The following is a 13,707-nucleotide window of genomic DNA, read 5'->3' as shown; positions in this document are numbered from 1 at the left end:
CAGTTTTTCGATTTGATCTTCTTCCAGGCGATTAGCGCTTCCGTTACGGGTTGTAGTACCACCTCCCATAATACAAGTACTCTCTAATATTAACCATCAGTCAAATCTCAAATGATTGGTACTTTAATTAGTCAGATTATAAAGACCAAACCAATTATGTTCAAAACGACTTACTCAGATCATAGTCAACACACTACTTCACCAACTTATAATAAAATTACTAATTATTAGTGAGTATTTTCTACATATATAGCAAAAGTATGCGGAGCTGAAAATGTGCTTCTACTCGGACGTAAACATCGCAACGTATTCCCATTATTATATGACACCCATAAGAAGAAAACTACCATCAATTTTAATGTAATTTTAATCAAATTAAATCAATTAATTAACTATTTTTTAATTAAGTATATAACGCAGTATTATCGATCACCTGTAGGGCATATGAAAATAGTAATATTTATTTTGTTATCTTTACACCAAGATCCCAATGGTCACCCTCGAATTTTTGACACTCTGTACATATGTGACAAAAAAGAATAATTCATGTCCTCTTTATTATAATTTTTTGTGATATATCCTTTTTAATAAAAATATTTCCTATAAAGTAGATTTTTCGTTAAAGTCCGCAACAGATATTCTTGCCCTTTTAGTTCTCAAAAATGTTGTGAATTATTTATCGTGATCTCAGTTTATAAGTTTGCTTAATTTTTATTTTTGTTGGATATAGGTCAAAAAAAAACTACTTCAGACGATCAATTGTATATAGGCTATGTACGACATGATTATATTTTTTATTAATCTTAGATCTAAGGTGTTCTTAGTTCTTATTAATATTTTTTTTATTAACTACTTGGGGTTTTTTTAATTTCAATCATTTCACTTAGAGCCTCTCTTTATAATTTTGCTGTCTGAATAGAATTTCTATTTTTTCAAAATCAAATGGATGTTGAAACTTTTCAAAGTGTTCAGCAAGAGCGGTTTTTGAATTACTGTTAATATGAGGTTTTGTGCTTCTTCTATTTTCATAAATTCCAGTTTTTAAATATCTAAAAGTTTGACCAATATAAACACCATGGCATTCACAACATGGAATTTTATAGATTACATTACTTTCTAAGTCCTTTGGTGTTTTTGATTTGAAATTTGAAAAGAAGCGCTTGGTAGTGTTTTCATTCTTGAAAACAATGTTAATATTATCGTTATTAAGATCTCTTGCAATCTTCTCAGAGAGATTACTGTCATAGGGTATTTTAAAGATTTTTTTCGGCGGTTTTGATGTGTTTTTTAGCTGTTTGGTTAGTTTTAAACAATATTTTATCAATTAATTTATGTGGATAATCATTTAGAAGAAAGTTTTCTATTTTAAGTAGATTCCTTCTGTGATAGTCGACATGAGAGAGTTGTAGTGCAATAAGTTATAGTTTAAAAATCTTTCTGAGAACGATTTTTAAACTGTGACTCTAATCACACTTTTAAACAAAAAAATAATATTATAAAAAATTTAAAGAGTAGGGCACTACAACACTCTCATATCGACTATCACAGAAAGAATATTCTTAAAATAAAAAACTTTCTTCTAAATACTGATTATTCACATAAATTAATTGATAAAATATTGTTTAAAACTAATCAAACAGCTAAAAACAGATCAAAACCGCCGACAAAAAATTCTTTAAAATACCCTATGCCAGTAATCTCTCTGAGAAGATTGCAAGAGATTTTAATGACGAAAGTATTAACATTGCTTTCAAGGATGAAAACATTACCAAGCGGTTCTTTTCAAATTTAAAATCAAAGACACCAAAGGACTTAGAAAGTAATGCAATCTATAAAATTCCATGTTGTGTTGTTGGTGTTTATATCGTTCAAACTTCTATATATTTAAAGACTAGAATTTCTGAACATAAAAGAGGTACAAAACCTTATATACTCATTAACAGTAATTCAAAAACCGCTCTTGCTGAGCACTTTGAAAAGTTTCAACATACATTTGATTTTGAAAAAACAGAAATTCTATCTAGACAGCAAAATTATAAAAAGAGACTCGCAAGTGAAATGAATGAAATTAAAATTCACCCAAGTAGCATTAATAAAAAATAAGACGTTGACAATCTAATTAATGCTTGTTTTAACCTAGTTAGCAACATAAAAGTGGAAAATTTAATAAATAAAAAAAAATGAGAACTAAGAACACCTAATATCTAGATTAATAAAAATCTAAGAACACCTCGTACATAAAAATAAAAATAATAAAAATTAGAAACTCTGGAGCACGGAAGGATCTATGAATTTCTTATATTAATTATGATTATTACAGTTTCATTCATCACTATTGACGAGGATGATCTATAATATATGTAAGTGTATATACAAGTTTTTTTTTATTTTGAGAGAATCTTCCTAATATTATCTATTGTGACCTTTTGGTTTTAAAATTTAAAAGGTTTAGAAATTGTATGGAGTATTTAAGAAATAAGCTTTATAAAAATTTGAATAATTATTTGATAAAAAATAGAATTTTGTTAAAGCCGAGGTTTTTGTTTATTTTCGCCTACCCCATCATTTAAAAAAAAATTTTTTACAGCGCTATTTTTGAAATAAGTAATTTTTTTCATAAATTCAAACATATTTTATGCTTATTTGACATTTGAGCCAACTCGATATGGATTCAAATACAATCAGAGAACTTTATTAGATTCACTTTTAGGTAATCAAATCCATCCACAGAGAGAAGCCAGAAGGCGCAATTTTAGTGTTTCTGCCTGGCTGGGAAGACTTGTCCAGAGTACAAAGACTGCTAAACGCTAAGTCAGATATGGTAGTCCATCTGGTTCACTCAAAACTCAAAGACTCCGAGCAACACAACATTTTCAGCAGGCCTCCTCCTGGTATCAGGAAGGTTATTTTGGCTACCAACATTGCCGAGACCTCGATAACTATTGATGATGTTGTTTATGTAGTAGACTCAGGGATACATAAAAATAAGATTTTTGACGTCGATAAAGGTATTGACGTAATTGACTTAAAATGGATTTCTAAAGCTAGTGCCGATCAAAGAGCCGGTAGAGCTGGAAGGTGCTCTCCTGGCGAAGCTGTTCGCCTTTATTCACGCAAGAAATATGAAGAGCTTGAGGACTACACTGTTCCCGAGATTTTAAGTAAGTTAAAAATAAATATTTGTAACACGGGATAGATTAAACCACTGTGGGCCAGCCAAGTATCACCGTGTATATTTTTTAAATAACGTTTTCTATTTGCAAAGTGCTTTAGCCATCAGGATATATTAGGAGAGTACATAAAAAATTTAAAAATCCTTTTTTTAATAGATAAGAACGCATAAAAAAACAAAAATATAAAAATAAACCTCGTTCATTTCTATTTAATTAATAATTTAAGTGTATGTGTTATAAATCATTCAATTATTTCTGCCTATAAGAATCTTATGCTTAGGTATATATTTACTTTCCATATCACCAAAACGAAAACCTACATTTTAATATGGTTGTGACGCCCAAAAATTAGTTCAAATAAAACAAACGGCGGTAGCATTGAATCAAAATATCTATAGTTACTGTCAACTATAATATTTTTTTCATCTGAGCAGAATAGTCCGGACGTTGAGAATTTTTTTGTGTTGTATACATAACATCTACTAAAAACTTTTCATAACATAATCAAATTTATAAATGATGCTATATGCAATAGTATTTTTTTCCTCTATATGAAAACTATTACACTAAAATAAGTATATTCTAAATTTAAAGAATTTTTTAAACGTTCATTTGTGTTAGACAATGAATTTGCATAAACATTATAATTTTAATATGAAGAATTTAGTTTAGTGAAAGACAAGCATATATCTCTCATATCTATATGTTATTTAATAGGATATAGATATTAAATATATATACAGGGTGAGTCGAGAAGAACGCACCAACTCTAGGTGAGTATTCTTCACGTGAAAATAATTAAAAAAAACTAATACGTTCTTATCCGATCCTTATTTGTTAACAAAATAAAGCGTAATTAAAATGTTTTAAATACTTTACCGCTTCTTATCACAAATGTTATAGGTACCGATTGCTTGATCCATTTTGTTGTTAGTGTCAGCGTTTATTTTGGGGACATTGAAGTCGTATATAATGCCACGCAGTAACTGCACTCGTAGAGCACCGAGAACCGGAAGATTATGTTAGGCGTATGCAATTTTGTGGTAGGATAAATAATAACGTGTGGTGTGATATGGTCGATAGTTATTTAATAGGCCCATACATTTTAGAATTGTCTCACAGGAGAGAACTACTTTTTTTTGCAAAATGTCAAATGTATTATCAGCACAATTCGCTTTTGCATCGAACGGAGTTTCCAGGACTATAGATTGGTCGCAGTGGTCCTATTCGTTGGCGTCCAAGATCTCTTGATCTCGCATCACTGAACTGTTATTTATGAGTCTGAAGTAGAATGTGTTTAGAACTTTATGGCGGTTTTTTTGAACATTTCTTAAGACAGCGCTATAATTAAAACCTGCTAATGTAGGAAATGTTGATTGTATTATTGTACAATACTCACCTGGAGTTTGGTGCGTTCCTCCCGATTCAGCCTGTATATATGTATATGATATATAGATTCATCAAAAGTAAACTTTATAAGTATTTTATTGTCAACCACTTTTTGCATACAATATTAATTACTAAAGATAACTCCCTTGTGTGGGTAAATTATGATAACACCTTATAGCTCAAAAAATTAAGAAGTTTAAGCGATACAGGTCAACCAAACTGTCTTGCCTGTGTAATTAAATTCCTCAATGGCGTAACCGAGGAAAGCTTATTTAGAATGGTGCATAGTAGTGTTTAGAGTATTTACATAATAGTATTTGAACTCATAGTATATAATTTTTAAAATAGGAAAAAATTACGGAACAATCCATTTAATAGGAAAAATGTATGTAACTAGAAATAATTTTATTCGTTAATCAAGGAATCCGTTAGAAAAACCGGATGTAAATACACTACGTATACCATGCTTTAATGTAGTGAATATTGAATTCCCTGTCTTCTTTGAACACTGACTCTTTTATCTAGGCACTGTAAATAATTAAATAGTTTTAACACAATTTATTATTGTTTTTTTTGTTGAAAATATTACTGTTACAAACATAGTTTGTTTATTTTTGTTGTCCATATCTTATAAAAGCTTAATTTAACACCAGGTTTTCTGTTTGCTGTGCTACTTAATAAATGGGCACCAAGGGCTCAATTTTTATACTTAATTTAATAATCTATATTATTTAAAACATTATTTTCCTAAAATAATTTATTATAGCGAGATGGCATTTTGAAATGTACAACCTGCAGGGGTTGTTGGTCCTCCGGGAACTACATCTATGAAAATATTAATATACTGAAAAATATGAATATTAAGTCATTGTCATGAAAATGTAAAAAAACGTTAATTCCATTCATAGTTTTTGTATTGTTTGGCTTTTTACGTTTATGTTTAGTTTCAATTTTTTTTCTTGAGAATTTTAAAATTTGTTAATAAATATGTGTTTGGATTCCTCATGCATGTAAACTGGCGTAATGTTATTTTTATATAGCCCCTATTTTAATCATACTATATCATCCAAATACAGGATAAATGTAATCATACTAGCCATGATTTCTTGTCGAGAAGCTTAACAGTTAAGGTATTGGAGTAGAATTCAGATTAACATATTTATTAACAAATTCTTATTATCGTCAAACGGAATCATCACAGATCTAAAAGCATGCTTACAATTTAAATATAAATTGTCGAATATTTCAAAAACTACAAAATATCGAAATACAAATGTGGCTTTATTTTTAATCCTAAAATATGTTTAGGTTTTCACATAAAATCTAAAAATGTATAACGGGTAATTCCAAAACAATCAAAATATTTTAGTTGTGTCCACCCCAATGACACTGCCATATCGATTGATAATTTTCCGGATCATAGTTTTGTATCTTTTGAGTATGTTTTTTTATTAAAAATGTATCACTCATAATTTATTTAATTTCTATCCATACTATATTCAGTTATCCATGCGATTTTAGACAGCTCTCTGACCAAAATCGTGCTAGACTCGAAAGTGTATTCAAGCAACATGAATGCCTGTGAGTTTATGGAGACTTTAATTACTCCTCCTGAAAGAACAGCGGTTGAAAAGGCAGTGGAAGAACTAAAGGAACTCGAGTTGTTAGATGAGCAAGAACGATTAACCCCTTTAGGAAGAACTTTAGTGGACTTTCAGCTTGAACCACGTCTTGCAAAAGTAAATACATTTTTTCACCGTCCTCCTCATTTTAAACTATACAATTCTTTTTAAGGCGATGGTTAACGGTGTAATATTTAGATGTGCCACCCCGATAGTTGATATAATCACCCTATTCTCATCTGACTCTAATATTTTCGGGTCTCTTGGCCTACTTGGTAAGGAGATGGTAAAAAAACATAAGTCACAATTTTGTAATAGTTCCGACCATTTGGCAATGATGAGGATGTATGAGAAATGGTTAGAATTGGTTGAGGAAAACGGTTATCACGAAGCTGAGAGATTTTGTGACAAATACAATTTGGTATCTCACAAACTGAACTTTATTAAAAGTAAGTAATTTACAAGTTTTTAAAAAAATTAAAAAAGTAAGATTTTAACTTTTAGAACTGAAGGATATTCATTTCGAATATTTATACAAAGGATTACATCAATCCATGCCAGTTTCCGACGATTATTCTGATAATGACGAATTGGTTAAGGCTGTTCTATATTCGGGCACTGGAACAGTTCTTGAGCATAGGAACTGGGATATAGTTAAGAATCGATTAAAGACCGGCGTTAATGTTCTGGTTACCAGGTATGTTTTTACCATTTATCAAATGTGTTCCATGTATCCTGAAATAAAACACAGGGTTAAAAAGTTCTCAAAGAACCATTCTTCTTGTGGAAAAAATAATATAATAGACACGATTACGAAAAGAATGTATAATCAATTGGGATGCAGTTTCGTGAACGTTGCTACTTGTTCATAAAACAAAATATATTGTTAACAGTTTTTTTCCTACCACGTTTATTTCATACCTTGAAAACGATTAGCGATAAAAAAGATAAATAGTTTATAAGTACTATAAATAAACAAATCATTAATCTCTTTATTACTAACAGAATCTTAGTTAAATCAGACGTAATGTCAACAAATGTTGTAAATTCCTGATAAAATATTTACCATGTAAGTGGAAGTCTAATAAATACATTAAATATAATGAATTAAAAATCAATTGACATTTTTGCAAAAATTTTGTTGCAAAATTTAGAGTTAAGTTAAGCAAAAATTATGTAAACTCTTTTAATGTATTTATATTTTAGGATATAAACAAGAAAGAATCTAAATTATTTTTGAAAATAGTACTTATTTTAATTTTCAATTTAGTTTGGTAATTTTCCATTAGACCAACAAATAACCTTTAGTATCAGACTAACATACTAATCCATCAGTTTTATGCTTCATAAGGAATTTTAATTCAAGTAATTATATTTTATACTTATTTAAAGCTGCTATTATTTATTATAAATACTTTTTCATTATTTTTTGTAAGCGTGGCTAAGTATCGAAGAATGGTTCTCTTTTAGCATTGAAAGTATTATTTTAGTTCCTGGCCTCTAACCATTTTACTTATTATTTATTCATGTTATAGAAACAACCATAAAGCAACAATAACGGGAGAAAGTGTGAATTTTAAAAGAAACAAATTTCCTACTAACTTTTTGGTTTATATAACTGAGACCCGTTCAAATATTAGAAGAACGACTACTGTCAGGGAGTGCAGTTTAATACCATCAATATCAGTTTTATTGTTTAACAATGGCGGATTGGAAATTATTCAGGTAAAAACTTTGTTTTCTTTGAACTTTTTTATACACACCTTGTTCGTCCCCTATAACATTTTTTGTTGTCATAAGAACCGAAATTTTACAACAAAATTCAAGACACAATCGTTTGTTTGGATTCACTTACGGTTTGGCCAGAAATTATCTTAATTTTTTTATTTAATATGGGATAACCCGTGTATTTTTATTATTTTCCATATCAGTGGCGGTTCGTGGTTAGGTGAGAGATGCGTTATGCACATTCATCGATAAAATATAAAAGATTGCAAAAAAAGGGGAGAAACGCGGAAAAATCAAAGATGTTTTTTTAAACTATACTAGGAGACGGAAATAATAGTCAGTGACGTATTTTCAGCTTTAGGGCGCGCCGAGTGAAGCAAGGGAAGAGGGAAATAAATTCAGTGGCGGCAACAATTTCTCTTTATAATTATTATTTATAGTTATTATTTATAATGCCTATTATAATGGGATAGTAATAAAGAGGTAAATATGTACTTCCTATCTCCAGCTTATTTCATACAAAGTGTTTCTAGTTTTAAAAGATAAAATGATTTGAATTTCACATATAGGCTTAGTACCTTTACTATATTTATAAATTCCTATTATATATATAATTCCTATTATTCTGATTTTGAAGGTGGTAGACATTGGTAGAGTAGTAATAAATAGATACAGTTTACACTTGATAACGGTTGGGGATAATACCAACCGAAACGTCGTGTTAAATGTTAAAATGAAGGCATTGCAAGTTCGAGAACCTATTTATTACTATCCTATTATTCTAATTACGGGTAGAATTTTTAGTAAATAATCAGCGTCGCAAACCCTAAAACTCTTTCAGGTAGGTCAGGTACCTATAGTCTGCAGTACTAGCTATAAGGGTTGTATCCCTAAAATATCCGTTACGCAGGTATACACACTTTAGTTCTCAGGTAGGTTATAAGTTGCAGCATAGAGAACTGTAATAAAAGGTTTGTTTATTATATTTCTCTAAAATCAAGGCCTTTTATTATATTTCTCTATGAGTTGCAGTGCTAGGTTACCTATAGTTGGCAGTACTAGGTACAAGGGTTGTATCCGTAAAATATCCCTTATGAAGGTATACCCACTTTAATTTTCAGGTAGGTTATAGGTTATTATTTTAAAACACTTACTTAAACAATAATTTGGATTATTATTATAACCTATTATTAAATTACGTATTTAAAAGAAACACAAAGCCAAAGTCAAACTAAAGATAATAGACATAGTTTTCTAGGCGATTTCTGTCTCTGTACCCAACCCAACTCTCTCTCTCTCCCTTATCTCTCTTCAAAGCCGACGGTGCCTCTTCGGGATTCCTCTCGCGATTTGGATATACGGGTTTTCGGACGTATGGGGTACTCCCAAAAAAACAATGTTCATGTAAAATTTTTATTAAAAAAGAACAGACAAACTTTGTAATAAGATTTTGTATTTGGGACTTAAACTAACTAACGTAAACAATTATAAATAACTATTAAATAAAACTTATATAGTAGCGAGTATACTATGATAGATTAGTCATTCGCTATCTGATGCGGTCCAAGAATCGTCACTATCACTACTTTCGAAACCAGGAGTGATAATAAGAGGTTCAACCATAACTTCAGCTTGCGTATCCAAGTCCCACATTTTTTGTTCTTCTTTAATGACGTGCCCAATACACTTCTTCCAATCATCTGCTGTCACGCCATTAATAGCTTCACTTAACAACAGCTTAACGTCATTTAATTTAAAGGTTGTATTTTTTCTCGCAACTTCACCTTTTATCTGCGCCCATATAAGTTCTATCGGATTTAGCTCACAGTGGTATGGAGGTAATCGCAATAGAGTAACTCCACATTTATGCGCCATTTCATCGATAACATATTTAATATACCGGTCTTTATGTACCCGGACAATATCAAGCAATTGTACTTTCAGCAAATTTTCATCGAACTGGATGTCTTTTGATTTTATCCAGTCTATTATGTCGGCTTTTTGCCAAGCAGACGTAGGTAATTTTTCTACTCAGCGACTGTGATACGGCGCCTTGTCTATAACGATCACCGAACCGGGTTCCACAAGCCGTAATACTGATGAAAACCACTTTTCAAATACGTCACTGTTCATGTCTTCATGGTAGTCGCCACTTTTTTTAGATTCGAAAACGTTAAGCCCGCCATCCAAAAATCCAGAGTTACTACCTATGTGGGTAATAATCAGACGACGGCCCTTACCGGAAGGATATTTCAAGCCTGTCGATAACCCGTCAAGGAATGCTTGCCGTGAGCTTGTGACATTTAAGTCCTGCCATACTTTTGAGCGAGTGTGTCCCTCATTTAACCAAGTCTCGTCAGTATAATATATCTTATTCCCTTTAAGCCTATGGTCACGTATTTGTTTTAAAAATTTTCTTCGCCACAACATAATGTCATCTTTCTCAATTAAAAAGCTTTTGCGATTTCGCTTCAAATACCGGAAGTTTAAACCGCGTAATGTTCGCTTTAAAACTCCAAGGGATATTTTGGTTAAAGAATCATCATCATCTACTTCAGCCTTAATTTTCTTTAGTGTTGGCATTTCATTTCTAAAAAAAAAAACTGTGCACTTTGCGGCGAAGTATATATTTTATATCATCCTCTAGAACAATTTTCTTTCTACCTCTTGTTTCCTTTTTTTGCTTCTTGTTATTAACTTTAAGCGATCGGAAAACTGTCCTAGGACATAATTTTCTTAAACTTCCGCACAAATTTGCTGCGTCTTCGGCACATAAATCGGGATTTTGAGCGCGAATACTTTCATATACAATTTTTACCATTGCATGTTCGCCCATAGTTAAATGTTTTTTCACTTTTTTTGGAGGAGGTTTACGACTAGTCGAAGCTTCTCCCTGTTCCATTATACTAAAAATTAATATTTGAAATACACTTTTTTCACAAATTTCACAAACAAAACAACAAAAACACCGTATTAAACACCGAAGAAAAATAGGTACCGTAAATTAATAATATTATAAGTAATAAAATAAATTTATAATATATATTAATATATATTATTTATTATAATAACGTATAATAACGCAAGCAACTGCAACAACACTAAAATAAACAATAAACCCGCAAACACGCCCATGGGATGTATCAAATCAACGTATAACAAGGAAAGCATGTTTCTGCGTTTATAGGCGTTGCCATTCTGTTAAAAGTAATGACTGTTTATCTCGCTGCCCATTTACCGCGAAACAAGAGAGAAAAGGACGAGCAATATACTTGGCACCACTGCGCGCTTTATGCGAGCAAGGCGGGCCTATGACAACAGCCACTGAGTTCACACAATTTGAGTAGGCGCGTGTCACCGGCTTTTAATGGATTTTGTATTTAGGGAATTAAATATTATTTTAAGCCACTCTAGTTGTGTTGCTTGTTGGTTTTTTCTGACTATTATAAACGACTTCGACTATAGACAAAATTAAACTTTTTCTTATAGCTTTCATTAAATGGTGTTTATATAGGTATTCTTATTAAAAAAAACTAGTATTAAGTCCAGATATGTGTCTGAAAACAGCCCCTTTTTGACATTTTACCTTCCAAAAATATATCAAATAAACATAAAAAGAACATGCAACTTGCGAACCTACCAAAATTTTGCTTTGTATTTTCCCGACTGTTTAGAATTCAAACAAAACTGGAGCGTACTCTTATGACCTTGTTCACCTAAATTTCGGTACTTAAAAGTAAAATGAACTGCATACACGTATTCTATTTTAAACTTATACATTATAATAAATATATACATATATATATATATTTTTATTTAATTTATATTTATAATTACATTGTAACTAATAATAGTTATTTTTTGAAGATTAAGTTTATTCTTCGATTTTTTTTGGCTGCAAATTTGTCTATAACCATCTCGTTGAAGTTTACAGTTTGTGTGACGATTTGCTTTTTCATTGAAAGCATCGATAGTGCTACCAGACGTTCTTCCACCATAGAATTACGTAAAAATGTTTTGATGCGCTTTAAAGTGGAGAAAGAACGGTCGGCTTCAGCTGTCGACATCGGAATAGTTATGAGTATTTCCAAGAGCTTTTTAGTTTCTGGAAATGAATCTGTCAAATTATTTTCTATGAGTAATTTTAAAAAAGGTATTGCTCCTTGTATCTCCCTGCAGTCTGATCTGGAGTAAATCACTGAAAGCTCTGTTTTTAAACGCTCCTTATCAAAGTTGGGGTATGAATCGCAAGTTACTTTAATGTTTCATCAGGAAAATAATTAATATAGTTAGCGAACTGGTCAGAATACAGCAATGAAGCAGCTAATAAATGATTTTTAAAATGAAATCTATCCTTAGCGCAATTAATAATTATGTCACAAACTTCTAACGCAGCAATACGGTGATCGAATTGACTGTCATATTTTCTTTTTCTTTTAGGAGGTCCTGCTTCACATTCAAGCAAGGATGCAATATCTTTGGCTTCATTAATAATTTCGTCAATTGAATTTCTTACTGTCGTAATGCTCTGCTCAAAAAAGGATCAATTTTTCGTTTTTGTAATTCGTTGTACAAGATACCGGTGTGTGGCATAATACGGTGAAAAAATGTTAGCCAGAAAATAAACTTTGAATCTTGTAACAATCTTCTTATTGGGGAAGCTGCGGTACATGCCATTGAGTTAATAAATGAATTTTATATTTCTTCCATGCATAGATTCCCGATGTTCAAATACGATGTTAACTGTTCTAATATTACAATTTCAACGTGTTGCTGCTCCGTGGGGAATTCTTTTCCCCACAATTCTATTAAGCACAGCTACGTGCTGCGAAGAATTTTTTTTAAAATAAAGGAATTTCCTGAAGATTGCCAAAAAAAACTGGAACTTGGGAGCTCTCAGATGCTGCCTTAGACATTATTAAATTCAACTGGTGCGCATAGCAGTGTACAAAATGACCAAATTTGTACTGATCTTTAATTCGCGCCTGAACACCAGTATGTCTGCCACTCATTACTGCTGCTCCATCGTAGCATTGAGCTATCAACTTATCCTTAGAATTTTCTAAAATCGGGTCTAAGACACTGCGAATATCAGCAGTCAAACTCTCTGCATTTAAATTTTGTGGCTCCAAATAAGTCCAGAACCGTTCAACCGGAAATATATGGAGCTGTGCGAATCTCGTCTAAAATTTTTTCGTGGCAAACTTCCAATATACAATCCAAAATGTCATTTTGAATATCTTTTGATACACCTTTAAATACACTAAAGTCTTTTAAATGTTCCGCCACTGTTTTATCAAGTTCAGCTGTAAAATTTATCAGACTACGAAAAATACCTGGGTTTTCCGATGTCAAAGTTTCATCGTGACCCCTAAGCGCAAGCTCAAATAATCCACAAAATTTTAGATAACACATAAAGTCCAGTGCAACGATATATTAGAATGGTCACCCGTCAAAACACCAGTACCTGTTTTTTGTTACGTTCTCGTTATATAATCGAATATTTGTCCAATAGGCACTGTCCAACTTTTCACGAATATTAACACTACCCAACAAACCCAGATTCATTACATTGTTTAAATGATTTCTCGATGTTTCGTGGCGTTTAATTTTTTCACTTAGATGCACCAGGTCAGTTACACCAACTACAGTCCAAGATTTGTCCCCACCAAATAAAAGGCACGGAAAACAAAAAAGAGCATTTTTTTTATTACATCCGCATATCCAGTTATTTCTAGCATAAATATCTGGAGTAAAAATTCTTTTATATGATTTTCCACGGCTTGAACCACACT

General features: G+C 31.4%; 1 protein-coding gene across 2 annotated transcripts in view; it reads left to right on the top strand.

The window, feature by feature from the left end:
- LOC126736580 (ATP-dependent RNA helicase DHX30-like) overlaps positions 1-13,707 on the top strand; it is a 47,371-nt gene that overhangs the window by 12,352 nt on the left and 21,312 nt on the right. For both annotated transcript variants that reach the window (XM_050440987.1, XM_050440986.1), the window contains exons 6-10: positions 2,711-3,161; positions 6,084-6,301; positions 6,357-6,633; positions 6,689-6,881; positions 7,720-7,909. In XM_050440987.1, coding sequence (XP_050296944.1) covers positions 2,711-3,161; positions 6,084-6,301; positions 6,357-6,633; positions 6,689-6,881; positions 7,720-7,909 — 1,329 coding nt within the window. The remainder of the gene's footprint in view (positions 1-2,710; positions 3,162-6,083; positions 6,302-6,356; positions 6,634-6,688; positions 6,882-7,719; positions 7,910-13,707) is intronic.

The sequence above is a fragment of the Anthonomus grandis genome, chromosome 5 (genome assembly GCF_022605725.1).
Source record: "Anthonomus grandis grandis chromosome 5, icAntGran1.3, whole genome shotgun sequence".
Lineage (NCBI taxonomy): Eukaryota > Metazoa > Arthropoda > Insecta > Coleoptera > Curculionidae > Anthonomus > Anthonomus grandis.
Note: the sequence above shows the minus strand (reverse complement) of the source record. Positions and strands in the feature narration are given on the sequence as shown.